Source organism: Hemitrygon akajei, chromosome 31 (genome assembly GCF_048418815.1).
Source record: "Hemitrygon akajei chromosome 31, sHemAka1.3, whole genome shotgun sequence".
Taxonomy (NCBI): domain Eukaryota; kingdom Metazoa; phylum Chordata; class Chondrichthyes; order Myliobatiformes; family Dasyatidae; genus Hemitrygon; species Hemitrygon akajei.
The window spans coordinates 41,335,100-41,356,363 of record NC_133154.1 but is presented as its reverse complement, the minus strand read 5'-3'; the positions used below and the strand labels follow the sequence as shown (position 1 = coordinate 41,356,363).

At 47.2% G+C, this 21,264-nt stretch overlaps 1 protein-coding gene across 3 annotated transcripts; it reads left to right on the top strand.

Moving 5' to 3' along the window:
• Nucleotides 1-8,214: 8,214 nt before the first annotated feature.
• LOC140719050 (perforin-1-like) lies at nucleotides 8,215-14,115 on the top strand. Of its 3 annotated transcripts, none has more exons than XM_073033420.1 (2): nucleotides 8,215-8,249; nucleotides 12,082-14,115. In XM_073033420.1, exon 2 carries the CDS (start codon nucleotides 12,119-12,121, stop codon nucleotides 13,820-13,822), a length of 1,704 nt encoding a protein of 567 aa, XP_072889521.1. In that variant the 5' UTR covers nucleotides 8,215-8,249; nucleotides 12,082-12,118; the 3' UTR covers nucleotides 13,823-14,115. The 3 variants fall into 3 exon arrangements, with proteins under 3 accessions (XP_072889521.1, XP_072889520.1, XP_072889519.1); XM_073033419.1 differs by lacking the exon at nucleotides 8,215-8,249 and adding an exon at nucleotides 8,509-8,697; XM_073033418.1 differs by lacking the exon at nucleotides 8,215-8,249 and adding an exon at nucleotides 9,491-9,577.
• The last annotated feature ends 7,149 nt before the right edge of the window (nucleotides 14,116-21,264 follow it).

Genomic DNA, 21,264 nt, shown 5'->3' with positions numbered 1-21,264 from the left:
AGCTCCCAACTATGGCCTTCTTTTCATCCATGACTCAGTGATTCCCACAACATCATACTGACCAATCTCTGATTGTGCCACAAGGTTGGCCTCTATCCAAGTCACTGACTTGGCCTCCTTGTACATGTATTTAAATACAGCACCTTCAGTCCTGCATTCTACGCCCTTTTGAATTTTGCCTCTGTGCTTTGCTTTGTCTGTATTTGTACCCAATCATTGGCTTGTCCTTCCTCACATCAACCATCTACTTGTAAACCTGGTGGCTCATCTTCAGCTCTATCATACTGGTTCCCATCCCCCTGCCTATTCACCCAACTCTTTCTCATCGGCATCCATGGGACCTGAATTTCTGAACTGGCCTAAAACTTCCTAAACCTGACACCTGCTTCCTTTTTTTTTGGACCAGAATCTCAATATCTCTCATCAACCAGTTTGCCCATCAGAATCAGGTAAAATGTCATAGGCATATGTCATGAAATTTGTTACCTTACACAAGACTACAAGAGCAGGGATGTGATGTTGAGGATTTATGAGGCACTGGTGAGACCTCACCTTGAGCACTGTGTACAGTTTTGGCCCCTCATCTTAGAAAGGATGTGCTGTTATTGGAGAGGGTCCAAAGGAGGTTCACAAGGATTATCCAGGAATGAAAGGGTTATCATACAAGGAAAGTTTGATGGCTCTGGGTCTGTATTCGCTGGAATTCAGAAGGATGAGTGGGGATCTCATTGAAACCTTTTGAATGTTGAAAGGCCTAGACGGAGTAGATGTGGAAAGGATGTTTCCCATGGTGGAAGAGTCTAAGAGAAGGGGGCACAGCCTCAGGATAGAGGGGCACCCTTTCAAAACAGAGATAAAGAAAAAATTCTTTAGCCAGAGAATGGTGAATTTGTGGAATTTGTTGCCACATGTGGCTGTGGAGGCCAGGTTGTTGGGTGTATTTAAGGCAGAAATTGATAGGTTCTTGATTGGACACAGCATCAAAGGTTTCAGGGAGAAGGTCAGGAACTGGGGTTGAAGAGGAGGAAAAAAAGTGTTCTCTGACCGGTGTCTCCCAGACCCTCTCTCTCAGGGGGAGATCTGTACACTGACCGGTGTCTCTCAGACCCTCTCTCTCAGGGGGAGATCTGTACAGTGACCAGTGTCTCTCAGTCCCTCTATCTCAGGGGGAGATCTGTACACTGACCGCTGTCTCTCAGACCCTCTCACTCAGCGGGAGATCTGTACACTGACCGGTGACTCTCAGACCCTCTCTCTCAGGGGGAGATCTGTACACTGACCGCTGTCTCTCAGACCCTCTCACTCAGCGGGAGATCTGTACACTGACCGGTGACTCTCAGACCCTCTCTCTCAGGGGGAGATATGTACACTGACCGGTTTCTCTTAGATCCTCTCTCTCAGGGGGAGATCTGTACACTGACCGGTGTCTCTCAAACCCTCTGTCTCAGGGGGAGATCTGTACACTGACCGGTGTCTCTCAGGGGGAGATCTGTACACTGACCAGTGTCTCTCAGGGGGAGATCTGTACACTGACTGGTGTCTCTCTGTCCCTCTCTCTCAGGGGGAGATCTGTACACTGACCGGTGTCTCTCTGTCCCTCTCTCTCAGAGGGAGATCTGTACACTGACCGGTGTCTCTCTGTCCCGCTCTCTCAGGGGAAGATCTGTACACTGACCGGTGTCTCTCTGTCCCTCTCTCTCAGGGGTTGATCTGTACACTGACCGGTGTCTCTCTGTCCCTCTCTCTCAGAGGGAGATCTGTACACTGACCAGTGTCTCTCAGTCCCTCTCTCTCAGTGGGAGATCTGTACACTGACCAGTGTCTCTCAGGGGGAGATCTGTACACTGACCGGTGTCTCTCTGTCCCTCTCTCTCAGAGGGAGATCTGTACACTGACCGGTGTCTCTCTGTCCCGCTCTCTCAGGGGGAGATCTGTACACTGACCGGTGTCTCTCTGTTCCTCTCTCTCAGGGGGAGATCTGTACACTGACCGGTGTCTCTCTGTCCCTCTCTCTCGGGGGGAGATCTGTACACTGACCGGTGTCTCTCTGTCCCTCTCTCTCGGGGGGAGATCTGTACACTGACCGGTGTCTCTCTGTCCCTCTCTCTCGGGGGGAGATCTGTACACTGACCGGTGTCTCTCTGTCCCTCTCTCTCAGGGGGAGATCTGTACAGTGATTGTTCTCTCTCTCCCCCCTCTCTTCCCCCTTCTCTTCCCCCCTTCTCTACCCCCCTCTCTCTCTCCCTCTCTCTCTTCCCCCTCCTCTGTACACTGTACACTGACTGTTCTCCCTCAGTCTCTCTTCCTGACAGGTCCCGCAGGGGTGCAGTGATAATTTTTTAGGTGCCGGAGCTGACAAAATGCTTGCCATTTTCTATATCCTCTCCATATATGCCAAACCCAATTTGTGTACCTGCTCATTTCATGTACTGGGTTACTTCTTTGCCCCATTTATGTAATGGGGGGGTACACAAATTGGGTGTGACACATATATATATGAATAGGGCTTCTTATAATGTCAGGGACTAAACCAAGATGAAAAAATATATGAATTCCAGAGCTCCACAGAAATAGTTAATTAAAACATTAAAACATTAGCAAGATTATAGCCTATCACTGCATTTCAGTGTATAACTGGTACAATAAAACATATAATACTTAATTTAATAATATGACCAAGTATTGCATGGTAGCACTCACTAATTATTATAAAATATAATTATCAAGCAAGTAAAGAAAAAGACTGTAATCACATATTTTACCAATTTAAAAGTAATTACCTACTTAGCAAATACCACCAATGAGAAGTTCCACAATAATCTCCACAAAGGGTCAGGCGTAGGATGTGTCCTGGTGTCATCTGCTGATCTGTGGTACAGCAGCCATGATGTGACATACGGCTCAGGATTCCACTGAACTCGAGGAGGTCCGTATAGTTTAACAAACATAAGTGCTGATACATGATTTATGAGAAATCTTGAGCATGTTGTTGTTATTAACAAGTTCATGTGACTGAATCCTCTCGCACACTCAGCAGTACTAATAGGAATAACTTGTGGACAGCTCAGTAATGTGCGTAAGTCTTGGGGTGTCCACCATCCTGCACATAATCTCTGAATTTATTACAGAGCAGGAAGAAAGCTTAAACCACTTACAGAGAGATGATATTGCAGCTTCTCCATAATTAGACAGTATTTCAGCAGGCAAGTTATCTTTATCAAGGACACACATTTCATTTAGCAGGGATTTATACATACCTGAGGTTTAGAAGTTTGAGAACCTTTCAAGGAATTGCTTTGAACATACGGTGCTGCAAATTGTTTATAAGACTAGTAAGAAACTGTAGATAATTAATGGAGACAATGATGTCGTTGCTTGTTAAGGTAATTTCTCCAAACTTCCCCTTTTCAACTGCCTCTTGAGCTTCTAGAATTCTTGTACCAGTTTGCTCTTTCAGTCCATGCAGTGATCTTATGCTCTGTTGGATCAGTTTGTCTGCAGAAACAATCGTAGTAGTGCATTTCTGTAAACACTCTGACAGTAAACCAAGTTCATGCAACGTGTCATACGTTAGAACTAAGTCCAATAGAAACTGTTCTGAAGAGAGTCTTTTCAACAGAGCTTCATAGGTTTTTCTGTCACTCTAGGTCTTCTTTCATCCTTCATTGCTTTTTCAAAATGAAAACACAGTGCTTCATAATTTTGCCACAATGCTGAAACTGTTCGAAACGAGCTAGCTACTCACCTGGTGCCCGGAACGCGGCCTATTTTACAAATTTGTTGTTCTAGTTGAGAGGCACATTCAGACAGTCCCTTTTGAGTTAGAGGTGATCTACTGTAAACAGAGTACAATTTGTCCATAAATGATTGAAAATGAACTTCTCTCACCGAATCACCTACTGCAGGTTCTAATCTGTGATTAAGACAGTGCCAAATTATCACATCAGGGTTATGTTCCTTGAGAATTGTAGCAACACCAGATCTGACACCAAGCATTACGCTCACCCCATCAGTAGCAAATGCTACAAGGTTCTGTTTCAAGTAAGAGCCATCAAACCCATGGTTATTGAGACAGTTCAGTAGATGCTCAGCAATAGTTGCAGCTTTCTGATCAGACAGTTCAATTAGATCTAAAAACATAAAATGGGGATCACCTTCCTTATCACTTCCACATTTCAAATAAACTATTAGGACAGTCTCAATGCTCAGACTTGTTGATTCAGCAATGAGAACAGAAATTTGCCACTTATCTGCTGGCAAATTTTCTTTTTCATATTAATGGATATGTGATTAATTATCTCTGTAACACTAATGCGAGAATGCAGTTCAGATCCAATGACAATACCATTGTTTTTGAAGTTCCAATAAGCCAAAGTGATCAGAGTATGGTCTGTCATTCTGAGCTAAATAACATGCAGAATGAAAAATTGAACAAGTTGCCTTTAGATGCAGTTCTTTCTGCTTTATTGTGCGAATGCTCGATCCGTTCTTATTGACCTTACGGCCCGGTTCGACAAGCAACATACCACTCTTCAAAAGATCTAAGATTTTTATTTTCTGCCTTGTCCCACTGACCTGCACCTGGGCCATATCCCTCCAAACCTCTCTCATCCATGCACCTGTCCAAGTTTTTCTTAAATTTCAAAAGTGAGATTGCATTCACCACTTCATCTGGCAGCTCATTCCACACTCCCACCACTCTCTGTGTGAAGAAGCCCCCCCCCCAATGTTCCCTTTAAACTTTTCCCCCTTCACCCTTAATCCATGACCTCTGGTTTTTTTCTCCCCTAGCCTCTGTGGAAAAAGCCTGCTTGCATTCACTCTATCTATACCCATCATAATTTTATATACCTCTATCAAATCACCCCTCATTCTCCTACGCTCCAGGGAATAAAGTCCTAACCTATTCAACCTTTCTCTGTAACTCAGTTTCTCAAGTCTTGGCAACATCCTTGTAAACCTTCTCTGCACTCTGTCAACCTTATTAATATTCTTCCTGTAATTAAGTGACCAAAACTGCACACAATACTCCAAATTCAGTCTCACCAATGTCTTATACAACCTCACCATTATGTTCCAACTCTTATACTCAATACTTTGATTTATAAAGGCCAATGAACCAAAAGCTCTCTTTACGACCCTATCTACTTGTGACGCCACTTTTAGGGAATTTTGTATCTGTATTCCTAGATCTCTCTGTCCTATTGCACTCCTCAGTGTCCTACCATTTACCTTGTATGTTTTACCTTGGTTCGACCTTCTGAAGTGCAATACCTCACACTTGTCCGCATTAAACTCCATCTGCCATTTTTCAGCCCGTTCCTCCAACTGGTCCAAATCCCTCTTCAAACTTTGAAAACCTTCCTCTCTGTCCACTACACCTCCAATCTTTGTATCATCAGCAAATTTGCTGATCCAATTTGCCACATTATCATCCAGATCATTGATATAGATGACAAATAACAATGGACCCAGCACTGATCCCTGTGGCACATCACTAGTCACAGGCCTCCACTCAGAGTAGCAATCCTCCACTACCACTCTCTGGCTTCTTCCATTGAGCCAATGTCTAATCTAATTTACTACCTCTCCATATATACCTAGCGACTGAATCTTCCTTACTAACCTCCCATGCGGGTCCTTGTCAAAGACCTTACTGAAGTCCATGTATACAACATCCACTGCCTTCCCTTTATCCACTTTCCTGGTAACTTCCTCGAAAAACTCTAATAGATTGGTTAAACATGACCTACCACGCACAAAGCCATGCTGACTTTTTCTAATATGTTCCTGTCTATCCAAATACTTGTAGATCCTATCTCTTAGTATTCCTTCCAATAATTTACCTGCTACTGATGTCAAACTTACTGGCCTATAATTTCCCGGCTTACTTTTTGAGCCTTTTTTAAACAACGGAACTACATGAGCTATCCTCCGATCCTCCGGCACCTGACCCGTGGATATTGACATTTTAAATATTTCTGCCAGGGCCCCTGCAATTTCAACACTAGTCTCCTTCAAGGTCCGAGGGAATACCCTGTCAGGTCCTGGGGATTTATTTACTCTAATTTGCCTCAAGACAGCAAGCACCTCCTCCTCTTTAATCTGTAAAAGTTCCATGACCTCCCTACTTGTTTGCCTTGTTTCCATTCCAGTTTCCTTAGTAAATACAGATGCAAAAAACCCATTTAATATCTCTCCCATTTCTTTTGATTCCATACATAGCCGACCACTCTGATCTTCAAGAGGACCAATTTTATCCCTTACTATCCTTTTGCTCTTAACATACCTGTAGAAGCTCTTTGGATTATTCTTCACCTTGACTGCCAAAGCTACCTCATGTCTTCTTTTAGCCCTCCTGATTTCTTTCTTAAGTATTTTCTTACTCTTTTTATACTCCTCAAGCATCTTATTTCCTCCCTGTTGCCTATACATGTTATACATCTCTCTCTTCTTCTTTATCGGAGTTCCAATATCCCTCGAGAACCAAGGTTCCTTATTCTTATTCATTTTACCTTTAACCCTGACAGGAGCATACAAACTCTGCACTCTCAAAATTTCTCCTTTGAAGGCCTCCCACTTACCAATCACATCCTCGCCAGAGAATAACCTGTCCCAATCTACGCTTTTTAGATCCTTTCTCATTTCTTCAAATTTGACCTTTTTCCAGTTTAGAACTTCAACCCGAGGACCAGATCTATCTTTATCCATGATCAAGTTGAAACTAATGACGTTATGATCACTGGAACCAAAGTGTTCCCCTACACACACTTCCGTCACCTGCCCTAACTCATTTCCTAATAGGAGATCTAATATTGCATCCTCCCTAGTTGGTACATCTATATATTGATTTAGAAAACTTTCCTGAACACATTTCACAAACTCTAACCCATCTAGACCTTTAACAGTATGGGAGTCCTGATCGATGTGTGGAAAATTAAAAACCCCTACAATCACAACTTTCTGTCTCCTGCAGTTGTCTGTTATCTCTCTGCAGATTTGCTCCTCCAATACTCGCTGACTATTGGGTGGACTATAATACAACCCTATTAATGTGGTCATACCTTTCCTGTTTCTCAGCTCCACTCATATGGCCTCGGTAGACAAGCCCTCTAATCTGTCCTGCCTGAGCACTGCTGTAATATTTTCCCTGACTAGCAAACCCACACCCCCCCCCCACCCTTCATCCCTCTTCCTCTATCACTCTGACACATCGCTGTAATGAAAATGGCTACAATGTCATAATTCCACGTGTCAATCCAGGCCCTCAGCTCGTCTGCCTTTCCCACAATACTCCTCGCATTGAAATACACACACCTCAGAAGATTATTACCACCACACACAACCTTACTATTAGTGACTTTGCATGAACTACTAACATCATTTATTTTTACCCCCGTTCCACTATCTACTCTGGCACTCTGGTTCCCATCCCACTGCAAATCGAGTTTAATGTTATTGTCCTAATGTTATTAGTGGCATTTCCCCCACCAGCCACCAACCCCTCTCTCCAACCCCCGCTTCCGTAAAATTCCCTCTATTTAATATGCGGCCGCTGTTAAATTCCCCGCTTGTTTATTTTGACTTTTTTTTTTACAGAGGTGCCGGAATGGCGCTCCGGTGAGCTCCGGCAGCACTGCACCCTTGGTCCTGGTTGGTTTTGCAGGCTACATCCCACCCAGCTGTTTCAGCAGACTCCTGAGTGTGATGTGTTCTATTGTGCAGCTTCCTCTTATGAGACGGTGTTTTGTGCTGTTTTGCTCAGAGCAGAGGTGCAGACTGTCACCCAGAGGTTAGACGAATGAGTCAAGGTGTGATATTCTCACTCAGTGAGTGTCAAGGCTGATGCTAATGGAAATCACTTTTTGACCCCGCGCTCCTTGTGGCTCAGAATGTGAGCTCTTTCTGTAATGGAGACATGATGAGGGGGTGTCAGAGTGGTTTGTCACCAGTATTTATGTATCATTCAGTCTCTAGATCAGGGATGGCAATTCTTTTTAAGGACATGTGTCCAAATTGGTGATAATCTTTGAATACTATCATGGTCCGGTCCGTGAAATCCGCATTCCGGTTCACGGTCCGGTCCAAATTCCATTATCCTGGTTTTCCGGTTTCCTTGCTTCCTTCTCACGCCTCGTCCCGTTCCTGGTAGTTCAGGGCAACACAAGTGAATCTGCAGATGCTCGAAATAAATAAAAACACAAAATGCTGGCAGAACACCGCAGGCCAGACAGCATCTTTGGGAGGAGGTAGTGACGACGTTTCGGGCCGAAACCCTTCACCAGGAGTTTGTTAGTTCAGTGTCCGTGTCTTGCTTTCGGGTCCACTCCCAATGCCTCCCTTATGATAAAAACACATTCTCTTCTGTGCCATTGCTATTTTGAGCAGAAATGTTCATTTATTAATGAATTCGTTACAATAATTATGGACATTTTTTTAAAAAAGGAATTGTTTTAATTTGAATAAAAGGATAACAGACAGATTGAAATAAGTAAAGCATTTTAGTAAAATTGTTCAGAAGTTTTGAAGTTTAATGTGACAATTGAAAATCAACTTCATTTCGCTAAATGGTATTGTTATTGACATTGTAATCTTTATGGATGGGGTTTAGAGAATGGAGGGTGGCGCCTCATGACATGCTGAACACAGTTCTACAGGTGACGCTTGGAGAACATGTGGCATCGGTTTGCCACTGATGTGGGTGAATTGTTAGTTTTTACGAGCTGCTGTAACTCAGGTTCGAGTGTGTGTGTGTGTGTGTGTGTGTGAGTGTGTGTGTGTGTGTGTGTGTGTGTGAGTGTGTGTGTGTGTGTGTGTGTGTGTGTGTGTGTGTGTGTGTACATGTTTTCTCTGTGACCATATGACTTGCCCCTCCCCCGTCTGCTTCAGTTCCTCCCCCCCCCCGTACGTATCGTTAGTTTTTACTGTAGGGGTCTGGAGTCTGGCAGGAACTGCTGAGAGCCTGTGGGGAATAAGCTGGGAAAGTTCTCAGATTTGCCTGACTGGCACGTTGACAGCAGGACTTCATCATCTAAACCAACCTGCACTTCATCTTTGTGATCATCTAACCCTTTCTCTCACACTCACTCCATCCCCTTCCCTCTTTTTTACTCCCTGTCCATCTCCCTGTCTCCACCAATCCTTCTCACATCCGTCTTTCTCCCTGGTCCCCCTCTCTCCTTCTCCCCCCTCCCTCTCCCTCTCTCCCTCCCATGCTCCCTTCCTGTAACCTCACTGATTTAACAAAATGGCTGCTGGCACAAACATCCCCACCCTCTTCGTTTAACCATCTCATCTCTCCAGCCCATTTCTTCCAGCTTTTCCTCTCCTCTCCCCCTCGTGAAATGATGGAGGGATGGTGTTACCATGGTAACTGGCCCTTGCTCTTGAATCATGTTCCATTTAACAGGGGCGTATCGTCGTGGTCAGGCCACAGCCTTGTGGTCTGATCACAGCCCCTCCTCCCTTAATGACAAGTCTCTGCCTTCATAAGCTCAGACCTGACTGACTGGGTCAATACAGAAGGAGAGGCCTGGGTGAGCCGGTGGGTTTGAAGTTCCCAAAAGATCATCATCAGGTAGGTCTTAGTCTTAGTATTGGGGTCAAAGGGCATCTGCTTGCCACAGACAAACCCTCCTCCACAGCCCCAGACAGCCAGAACTACCCTTCCTCCATCTCTCATCCCCACCCCACCTGCTTGGGTGCCCTTGTGAGCGGAGAGCTAAAGTTCTGGAATTGTTCTTTGAGCCTCTTTGATATTCCTCTCCACTTGTTCCATCTTTTCCAATATTTCCGTCTCACTCTCTCTTCTGTGTCTTTGTCTCTTTCCTCTCAGTTTCTCTCTCTCTCTCTTCTCCCCTCTCTCATCTCTCTCCTTTCATTCACTTCTCCTTCTCTCTGTCTCTCTCACTGTCTGTCTGTCTCTCGCTGTCTCCCTCTCTCTTTCAACCTTCTTCCTCCCTGTCTCTCTATCTGTATCTCTCTCTCTCCCTGTTTCTCCCCTTTTCTTTTTTCTCTCTCCTCTGACCTCTATTTTCTATCTTTCCCTCTCCTTTCTGTCTCCTTCCTCTCACTTCACCCCACTCTCCCTCTCTCTGTCTCTTTCTCTGTCTGTCTCTCTCCCCATGTCTATCTCTTTTCTCCCCTCTCTTCTCACTCTGTCTCTCTCTCACTCTCCCTGTCTCTTGTCACTGTCTCTCTGTCTCTCTCCACCTTTCTATCCTCTCTCTCTGTCTCTCTATCTGAATCTCTGTCTGTCTCTCCCTGTGTCTCTCCTTTAATTCTTCTCTCTTGTTTCTCTTGTCCATTCTCTCTCCTCTCTTTCTCCACTCTCTGTCTCTCTCCCCTCTCTCTTTCTGTCTCTCTCTTTCCTCTCTCCACTCTCTCTCCTCACTTCCCCCACTCTCCCTCTGTCACCTTCACTGTCTCCCCCTCTGTCTCCCCCTTCTCTCTGTCTTTCTTTCCTCTCTTCACTCTTCACTCTGTCTCTCGATTCGCTCTCTGTCCATCTCTCTTCTCAGTCTGTTTCACTTCTCTCTCACTCTTTCTTCTCTCTCTTCTCTTTCTCCACTTTCTCTCTCTCTCACTCTGGAGGACTTCATCATCTAAACCAACCTGCACTTCATCTTTGTGATCATCTAACCCTTTCTCTCACACTCACTCCATCCCCTTCCCTCTTTTTTACTCCCTGTCCGTCTCCCTGTCTCCACCAATCCCTCTCACATCCGTGAGACACCGGAGTCAGTTTCTGGAAGAAAGATGACAGAAGATGTGAAGCCATTGGAGAATGTGTGGGAGAGTGAATCCAGGCATCAAGGACTTGGGTTGTGGAGAGAGTCTCATCAGTGGAAGGGTCGAGGACGTGAGCTCACCACCTCAGGGTGACCAGAGAGGGGAGATGAAGTGTAACTGAGGAAGTTTTGCTTCAGCAGCAAATAATTGGGGTGTGCAATTCACTGCGAGGAGAGTTGCTTCAGTTGGGGTGTTCAAGAGGGCGCCAGATAAACGGTGGTAAGGGAGGAATTCTCTGGGCTGTGGGGGAAGGCTGGGGAGTGGGAAAGGTGGGTTTGCCCTTACACAGAAATGGTATAGACTGGAGGGAGGGATTGGCCTTCCCCGAGCTGTAACCATTTGGTGACTCTTTCATTTCCTCCACTCATGTCATGTAGGGTCACGCTCTCTGTAATGGTCTCCCCAGCCCCTCTCTCTGCTCTGGCTTTCCTGCCCCTCTTTTGTAACTGCCCCAATATTTCCACTCTCTAAACAGCCGTGCATGGACAGCTAATGTGCTGAGGTGTCATGGATAGTTGGGGCCACTGTCTGGGGGGGTGGGGGGTGAGAGGGGTTGGTGAAGGGGTGACCCTTCATTGGGAAGGGATGATGCTTTGGACCCCTGTTCAAGGGTTTTAGTGTTGAGGGTGACCTTTTGCCAAAGGCTGATCGACCCGATGCAATAGCATAAGGTACCACAAATTCAATAAAACCATAAAACAAGTGATCCATCGTCAAACTTCACTTCTTATTCATAGCATGCTGTGGGGAAAGTTACAGACCGATCTCCCAAATAGACAGTCCGGACACTGCCCGCCCCCAAACACAATTTATAACGTTGATCATTACAGGAAATATTGTAATTACGCGAGTTAATACGCTTTAGAATAGTTTCAATCACATGGTAAGTTACAATTAGGTGTAAAATCATTATTGGTTAGTGATAATTATTTCTGCCAAGATCAGCATGGATACAGGCTCAGTTCCTTATGCTGACACCTGCCCCTACTCTCCAGCATTCTACCCCCCCCCCCATGCTGTCCTTCCACTAGTTAGTTATATTATACCTCAAAAATGCTTTGTGCAACCTGATAATTTTTTATTTAGACCTATGTCTAACGCTATTAGGGAACAATGTCTGGTACATCACTTGTTGCTGGGTAAGGTTCCCTTTTTGGCTGTATAGCAACCAACATAAGGTACTTAATCATAAGCTAATCATACTCCTTAATCCATTCCCCCACTTACCTATCCCTCTACCTAAGTTTACCTTTCGCTTCATCACTTTCTCCTCCTCCTCTTAACCTACAGAGTTCCGTCGATCGAGGGGAGCCCTGCTGACACAGCGATGGAATCCAGGATAAGGTGGAGAGTGGGAGTGTTGCTGTGGCAGCTTCTGTTCCTGGGGGGCGTGGGGACTGTCTGCCATACGGGCAGTGCCAGTGAGTGCCAGTCCGCGTCCCCTGTACCTGGGACCAGTCTGGCTGGAGAAGGTTTCGATATAGTGACGCTGAGTGCCAAGGGGGCCTACGTGGTGGACGTGGAGAGCTGGGAGCGCCCAGACGGTACCTGCACCCTCTGCACAAACTCACAGATGGAGGGTGAACGGCAGCGCCTCCCCCTGGCCGTGGTGGACTGGCGTGCTCAGCGCAGCTGCAGTCGGACCTTGTCCAGCCAGCTCTTCCGCTCGGTCTCCGAGCTGGCTGAGTCGATCAACTCCAGTCTGGACGTCAGCTGGCGTGGTGACCTGAGCCTTCAGCCCCAACCTGGACAAACGGTCAGTGTGGGGCTGGCGGGCTCCAAATCCAAGGCCATATCCTTTGCCAGCCACAAGGCTAAATCAGATCGCTACAGCTTCACCAGCCATACTTTCCAATGTAATCTCTACCGCTACCGTCTGAAGAACCCTCCGCCCCTGTCACCCCAGTTCTCCGCCCACCTGGGCCGGATCACTAACACCTCCTACGAGGGTGCCCGACACCACTACCACAGACTGGTGGAGACTTTTGGAACACATTACATCCAGTTGGTGAAGCTGGGGGGCTCCTTCAAGGACTTGACGGCCATCCGCACCTGCAAGGCTGCAGCAGACGGCCTCACTGTTGAGGAAGTGAAGGACTGTCTAAGTGTAGAGGCCAGTTACGAGGTGATCGCGGCAGGAAAGGCCTCAGCTAAATCCTCGTTCTGTAAGAGTAAGGCCTCTTCCCTCAGCCGCGGTAGCAGCTTCCACCAGGTCTTCAACGAGAGGCTAACGGAAACCTCAGGGGGTCACTCCATTGGGGACACAGACACCCTCTTCTCCTCTGACCCCACTGTCTTCACCAGCTGGCTGAAGAGTCTGAAAGAATCACCAGGGCTGATCAGTTACAAGTTGTACCCCCTTCATTACTTGCTTCCTGATAACGACCACAGGCGAGACCAGCTAATGCTCTATCTCTCGGAGTACATCTTGGCCAATGCCCAGACACCGGACTGCTCCAAAGCAACCTGCCCTGCTGGCAAGAGCAAGAGTGCCTCTGATCCTTGCTCCTGTCTCTGCCCAGAGAACAACTGGACCGACCGTCTCTGCTGTGCCAAGCAGAAAGGCATAGGGCACCTGGTGGTCACTGTCATGAGGGGCTTTGACCTCTGGGGCGACCGATTTACAGGCACTGATGGTTTTGTGAAGGTCTCTTATGGGCGGGTCAAAGCTCAGACCTCAATAGTGTACAATAATAACAACCCCCAGTGGAAAGCCCGACTGGACCTGGGTGAGGTGCTGGCCACCAGTGACCTGAAACTCACCCTGACGGTCTATGATAAGGACAAATTTAGGAACGAAGCCATGGGGACCTGTGAGGTACCCCTCACCTCTGGCTCGACAGATCTTACGTGTTACCTCAAGTACGGCAAGGTCACCTACAATCTGTCCTTCACCTGTGGCTCCCACCTGCAGGGTCCCACCTGCCATCAGTACGCCCCAAGTGCAGGAGGGCCTGGGTTCCAAGGGCTCCTATGGGCCAACCAATCCTCTTCCTCAGAGATCCCCTCCCTAAAGGTTATCTTTCCTTGACCTTTGCCCTCTCAGCTTGCTCCCAGCTGCCCCGTATGACTTCTTCACTCTTCGAGGATTCCTCTCTTACGCCAGTTCTCCTGACCTTGACCCTCTCACCCCACCTCAACCATTGCTCTCCCCATCCATCCTGCACAAACACCCTCTCTCTACATCAGATGCCTTCCCGGGCACAGAAGGCTATGCAAGGAGATACTTTAGGTACAAATTGACAGATGAAATTGTTTGATTGCCTCTTGCTTTGTTTGTTCAATCTTGTGTGTTTTTTGCAATAAACGTCACTCAGCATAATTTATCCTCTTGGTGTGAACTGTTATTATGGTGTGTTGGGATAGGGATTTCCGGGGCGGTGAGGACACGAACCTGGGGCGGAGCGGGTGAGAGGGAGAGGGTGTATGGGGGAGGAAGGGTACGGTCCCCAGGTAGGGTTTGACCATGGAAGGGGAGTAGGAGTCAGAGGGCCACAGAGTTCAACATCACGATTTACACCACAGAGCCCAAGGCATCACCAGGTATTCACTGGCCTTAACCTTATTGGCAGGCAACTTAGCTAGGAGTAGCGTCACAGTGTTCAAATTTCAACGTAAGGTTATTATCAAAGTACATATGTGTCACTATATAGACCTGTGAGATTCATTTTCTTGTGGGCATTCACAGTGCACCCAAGAAACACAATAGTATCATTGAAAAACCACCCCCAACAGGATGGACAAACCACCAACGTGCAGTAAACATCAGACTGTGCAAATACAAAAAGAGGAAAATAAATAAACAAACAAACAGAAAATATCGAGACCGTGAGATGAAGTGTCCTTGAAAGTGATTCTATAGGTGGTGGGAACAGTGCAGTGATGGAGTGAGTGAAGTAAAGTTATCCTCTGTGGTTCAAGAGCCTGATGGTTGAGGGGTAATAACTGTTCCTGTCCCTGGTGGTTTGAGTCCTGAGGCTCCTGTACCTCTTAAATGATGACAACAGCAAGAAGCGAGCTTGACTTGGGTGGTGTGGGTCCCTGATGAAGGACCCTGCTTTCTTGCGACACTGGTCCTTGTAGATGTGCTCAATGGTGGGGAGGGCTTTACTTATGATGGACTGGACCCTACCCATTACTTTTTGTAGGATTTCCCACTCAAGGGCTTGATGCAGCCAGACAATATACTGTCCACCAGACATCTATTGAAGTTAGTCAAAGTTTTAGATGATATGCTGAATCTTTGCAAACTTCTAAGAAAGTAAAGGAGCCACCATGTTTTCTTTGTAATTGCACTTATGTGCTGGGCCCAGGACAGATCTCTGAAACGATAACACCAAGGAATTTAAAGTGCTGACCCTGCCCACCTCCGATCTTCCGGTGAGGACTGGCTCATGAATCTCTGGCTTCCTTCTCTTGAAGTCAATAATCAGCTCCTTGGTCTTACTGACATTGAGAGAGACATTGACATTGTTGTGGCACCAGGCAGCTAGATTTTCAATCTCCCTCTTATATGCTGCTTCATCACCACATTTAGTTTAGCCAATGACAGTGGTGTCATCAGCAAACTTAACTATAGCATTGGAGCTATACTTAACCATAAGTATAAAGCATGCAGAGCAGGGGGCTAAGAACACAGACTTGTGGTGCACTTGTGCTGATGGAGATTGTGGAGATGTTATTGCCAATCCAAGCTGACTAGGGTCTGCAAGTGAAGAAATCAAAGGTCCAGTTGCAGAATGAAATATTGAGGCCAAAGTCTAGGAGCTTATTGATTAGTTTTGAGATTCCCTTTTTGAGATAGTATTGAATGGCATCTGCTGTTGACCTGTTGTATCAGTAGGCAAATTGGAATGGATCTAAGTCACTTTTCAGGAAGGATTTGATATGCTTCCTTACCAACCTCTCAAAGCACTTCCTCACAGCAGATGTAAGTGCCACTGGACGATAGCCATTGAGACAGGTTAGCACGTTCTTCTTTGGCACTGATATAAATGAAACCTGCTTGAAACAGATGGGTTCTTCAGATTGTCAAGTCGAGAGGTTAAAGATATCAGTGAACACTCCAGCCAGTTCATAAGCACAGGTCTTGAGTACTTTGCCAGGTACCCCATCAGGGCCGGATGCTTTCCGTGGGTTCACCCTCCTGAAGGATGCTCTCATGTTGGCCTCAGAGACTGAAATCATGGGGTCATTGGGGTCTGTGGCAGCTTGCGAAGGTTCCTCCATGTTTTGACAGTCAAAGCGAGCTTAGACGATATTGAGATCATTTGGGAGTGAAACCCTGCTGTCATCTATCTTCCTTCATTTCACTTTGTAAGAAGTGATAGCGTCCCCATTTGCCTCAGGTTTGGTCGGAAATTGCCATTTTACCTGCTGGTGGCTTTCTGGAGGTCCGAGACATGAATGGCACCAACGCGGCCCTCAGCAGATTGCAGGTCTCGTGGTACATGCAGGGTTTCTGGCTGGGGAGGACTCAGAATGATTTTGTGAGGACACACTTATCTATGACTTAATTTATAAAGTCTGTGACGTATTCATTCAGACCCTGACCCAGTCCACTGACTCGTATTAATCCCACAGTTGCTCCTCTGCCTCCCGTGACCACCCCCTCAGTGTCCATACCACTGGAGCCTTGTCTTTAGCCTCTGCCTGTATGCAGGTAGGGAGAGGACAGCCAAGTGATCAGATTTCCCAAAATGCAGTCTAGGAATCAGGTAGAAGGCATTCCTTGTGGTAATATGGCAGTGGCCGTGTGTGTTGGGACACCTGGTGCTGCAGGTGATATGTTGATGATAATTGGACAGAAATTTCTTCAGACAAACCTGACTGAAATCCTCGACAATGACTTTAAAGGCGCCGGGATAGGCTGTTTCCTGTTTGTACCTCGAGTGCCTGTTCAGTATCAGCCTTTGGCGGTATTCAGGATCATGGAGAACTCTCTTGTTCAGTAGAACAGTCGGCGTTTAATCGTTAGATGTTCCAGGCCAGGAGAACAGGAATTCAATCAGATTGCTGTGTCTGAGTGCCACAAACAGTTTGTCATGACGCACAGACCCTCCACCTTTTGCGTTCTCTGAATCAGCGGCTGCTCCATCCGGTTTGTCAAGAAGCTGTTTGGTCTTACCGAGGATTCTGGTGTGTCCAGAGTGAGCCATGTCTCCGTGAAACAGAGAGCAACCTTGCCCTTATGTCCCTTTACTCCACTGTAATAACGATACATTTGACTTTAGCTTGTTCTTCTCAAATTTCAGTGTGAATTTGATCATATTATGATCACTATTAATCAGCATTGGCTGGTTTGCAATCAACGTCCAGTGCACAGCTCCAGGAAAACTATTATTCAGAGCTGCATTCTAGATTCAATCTACAACCTGTGTTCATGTCTGAAGATTGGATGCTGGTGAAGTAAATATGTGACCCTAACAGTTCCCATTCCCCTTCACAGCTTTCATCCTTTGATGTTGCAACATTATGAAACACTCACAATTTCACCCAAAGGTTAAACTACATTTATTATCAAAGTATATAAACTATACAAACCTGAGATTCATTTTTATCTCGTCTCATCTCACAAAAGTAACAGTAGACAATACATTTTCCTTAACCTTGGTTGCAACTCATGTACAATAACATTTATTAAAATGGGTGTTCCTGCTTCTGGGACTAATCCAGAATATTTTAAAATATATTCTGCGGGTGTTCTACATATTAACCTAATTGAATTTTGTGCACCACTGTGTATCTTATGCCAATGCGAGAGAAATATTTTCTAGCCTCCTGAGAGATCAGTTCAGGATACATTTAAATCAACCTGTTGCTCATCCCCCGCCCCCCCACCCCCCCGCAACCCCTCCACCTCCGGCCTCCGCTACAGCTATTGCAGATCTCCAGCTGAGGCAGGCACTGGCTGACAGTAGCTTCACCAATCACTCAGGAGGTGCCATTTGTCAGGGACTTTATTCAAACCTGGGGTGCAGCAAGTGACAAATATGTAATTCATCCACAGATTCTGATGCTAATTGTTTTAAACACTGAGTTAGACAGTCTGCTTCCACAAACAAGAGAAGATCTGCAGATGCTGGAAATCCGAGCAACACACGCAAAATGCTGGAGGAACTCAGCAGGCCAGGCAGCATCTATGGAAGAGAGTACAGTCGATGTTTTGGGCTGGTTGGTGGAGAGGAGAGAGAATCACCGGGTGATAGGTGAAATCTGAAGGAGGAAGGATAAAGTAAAGAGCTGGGAAGTTGATTGGTGAAGGAGATAGAAGGACATGGAAGAAAGAAAAGCGGGGAGGAGCACCAGAGGGAAGGAGATAAGGTGAGAGAGGGGAAGGGGGTGGTGGGGGACATTACTGAAAGTTTGAGAAGTCATTGCTCACGCTGAGGCTATGCAAATGGAATATAAGGTGTTGTTCCTCCAACCCAAGTGTGGCCTCATCACAACAGTGGAAGAAGCCTTGGACAATTTGCTTGTTCTTTTGGTGATATTCCCTTCTTTAATTTTTGTACACTCTCTCTGATTCATCTATTTTTGCATTTTACATCAACATAGAACAATCACAGGCCATTGTGCAGTCTTCTCACATTTACCTTTCTCTAGCAACATATGTGCAGACACTCACTTAGTCCATTCCAACCAGTCCTCAACAAACTTCATGCTTCCTGGTCCATAACACACAAAGATGCACACTACCAGAGTCCTGGGAAAGGTCCGGGACAGGTGACTTTCACACTACCGGAGTCCTGGGAAAGGTCCGGGACAGGTGACTTTCACACTACCGGAGTCCTGGGAAAGGTCCAGGACAGGTGACTTTCACACTACCGGAGTCCTGGGAAAGGTCCGGGACAGGTGACTTTCACACTACCGGAGTCCTGGGAAAGGCCCGGGACAGGTGACTTTCACACTACCGTCCATGCACACGCATTCAAGGCACTCACTCATACTTTGGAAATAGGTATTTTAAACCACACACTTTCAGTGTGGGATCCACCCCAGTCTGAGGCATTTGCAAGATACAACCAGGTTCAAAGTACTGTCTTTGTGTGACTGCAGGATACAACCCAGTTTGATGTACCCTCTTTGTGTGACTGTATGATACAACCCAGTTTGAAGTACAGTACCCTCTTTGTGTGTCTGTGGGATACAACCCAGTTTGATGTACCCTCTTTGTGTATCTGTGGGATATAACCCGGTTTGAAGTACCGTCTTTGATTTTTACTGTTGTGGCTTTCCTGTTAGTGATGAAGGTATTGATGTACATTTACTATTCTCTCAGGAGGAAGTTTGTGTTCTAGCAGCAGAATCAGTCTTTTGCTGACGCAGGAGAAGCCGAGGGTTTAGGACAGATTTAGCATTTTTTGTTGAACGTCAACTTGATCTCACGCCATTTAACAAACACTCCACAGCTATTTGAGGTGAGGGTGTGGATGAAATTGGAAATGAAGCTCCCCCACAAGAACAGCCTTCCACGGAGGGAGTGTGGTGGTGTCGGTGTGCCTGACATGCTTCCAAATCAAAGAAAGGCATTCAGCTGTGGAAGGCTGAAAAAGAGAGATCCTCAGTAGGGTGGCGAAACAGCCTGCTGCGGATGTGGAGGGTGGGGGGTGGCGAGCTAGATCTGACTCTCAGTGCTCGCAAAGAAACCCCTGCGAGCTTGAAATAACCAACAGGAGGAGGAGGAAGGTCACATGGTCCAAACTGGGACACCACAAACCACATCAAGAAATGAGACATCAGTAGCAGCAAGCGATGGTGTCCACAAAAGGATTTCTTAGTTGAGTCGGAGATTTCATCAGTTTTTTGCGGGAAGCAAGCAATGATCTCATGGACCAAGAAATTTTCCGATACCATCGAGCTCAATCTTCACACACTTTACTGACTCAGAGGGAAACCTGTACACTAATCAGCGTCCCTCAGTCCCCCTCTCTCAGGGGGAGATCTGTACACTAACTGGTGTTTCTCTGTCCCACTCTCTCGGGAGAGATCTGTACACTGACCGGTGTCTCTCAGGAGGAGATCTGTACACTGACCGGTGTCTCTCTGTCCCTCTCTCTCAGGGGGAGATCTGTACACTAACTGGTGTTTCTCTGTCCCACTCTCTCGGGGGAGATCTGTACACTGACCGGTGTCTCTCAGTCCCTCTCTCTCAGGAGGAGATCTGTACACTGACCAGTGTCTCTCTGTCCCTCTCTCTCAGAGCGAGATCTGTACACTGACCAGTGTCTCTCTGTCCCTCTCTATCTCAGGGGGAGATCTGTACACTGACTGGTTGTGGTGAACTACATATACGTGTCTGGACTGCTCCTGTGGCTCCTCCCACAGACCCCTGCTGACTGCTTCTGTGGCTCCTCCCACAGACCCCTGCTGACTGCTTCTGTGGCTCCTCCCACAGACCCCTGCAGACTGCTCCTGTGGCTCCTCCCACAGACCCCTGCTGACTGCTCCTGTGGCTCCTCCCACAGACCCCCTGCTGACTGCTCCTGTGGCTCCTCCCACAGACCCCCTGCTGACTGATCCAGTGGCTCCTCCCACAGACCCCTGCTGACAGCTCCTGTGGCTCCTCCCACAGACCCCTGCTGACTGCTCCTGTGGCTCCTCCCACAGACCCCTGCTGACTGCTCCTGTGGCTCCTCCCACAGACCCACAGCTCCTGTGGCTCCTCCCACAGACCCCCTGCTGACAGCTCCTGTGGCTCCTCCCACAGACCCCTGCTGACTGCTCCTGTGGCTCCTCCCACAGACCCCCTGCTGACAGCTCCTGTGGCTCCTCCCACAGACCCCTGCTGACTGCTCCTGTGGCTCCTCCCACAGACCCCTGCTGACTGCTCCTGTGGCTCCTCCCACAGACCCACAGCTCCTGTGGCTCCTCCCACAGACCCCCTGCTGACAGCTCCTGTGGCTCCTCCCACAGACCCCTGCTGACTGCTCCTGTGGCTCCTCCCACAGACCCCCTGCTGACAGCTCCTGTGGCTCCTCCCACAGACCCCTGCTGACTGCTCCTGTGGCTCCTCCCACAGACCCCTGCTGACTGCTTCTGTGGCTCCTCCCACAGACCCACAGCTCCTGTGGCTCCTCCCACAGACCCCCTGCTGACAGCTCCTGTGGCTCCTCCCACAGACCCACAGCTCCTGTGGCTCCTCCCACAGACCCCTGTATAAAGGCGATTGAGGCCTGATGCCCGGCCTCATTCTCCAGGATGTAGTGTTGTTCATTATTCCAGTCAATATCTCTCTTCTAATGTCTCAGAGTTAGTTATTGATGGTGCATCACAGTGACTGCTCTCAGTCACTCCCACTCTCTCTCTCTCTCTCTCTCTCTCTCTCAGATCTGTATACTGTGTGGTGAACTACATATACCTGTCTGGACTGCTTCTGTGGCTCCTCCCACAGACCCCTGTATAAAGGCGATTGAGGCCTGATGCCCGGCCTCATTCTCCAGGATGTAGTGTTGTTCATTCTTCCAGTCAATA

Bases quoted from the DNA above. Each gene is read 5' to 3' on its own strand.
- LOC140719050 (XM_073033420.1), top strand. From the start codon at position 12,119: ATGGAATCCAGGATAAGGTGGAGAGTGGGAGTGTTGCTGTGGCAGCTT.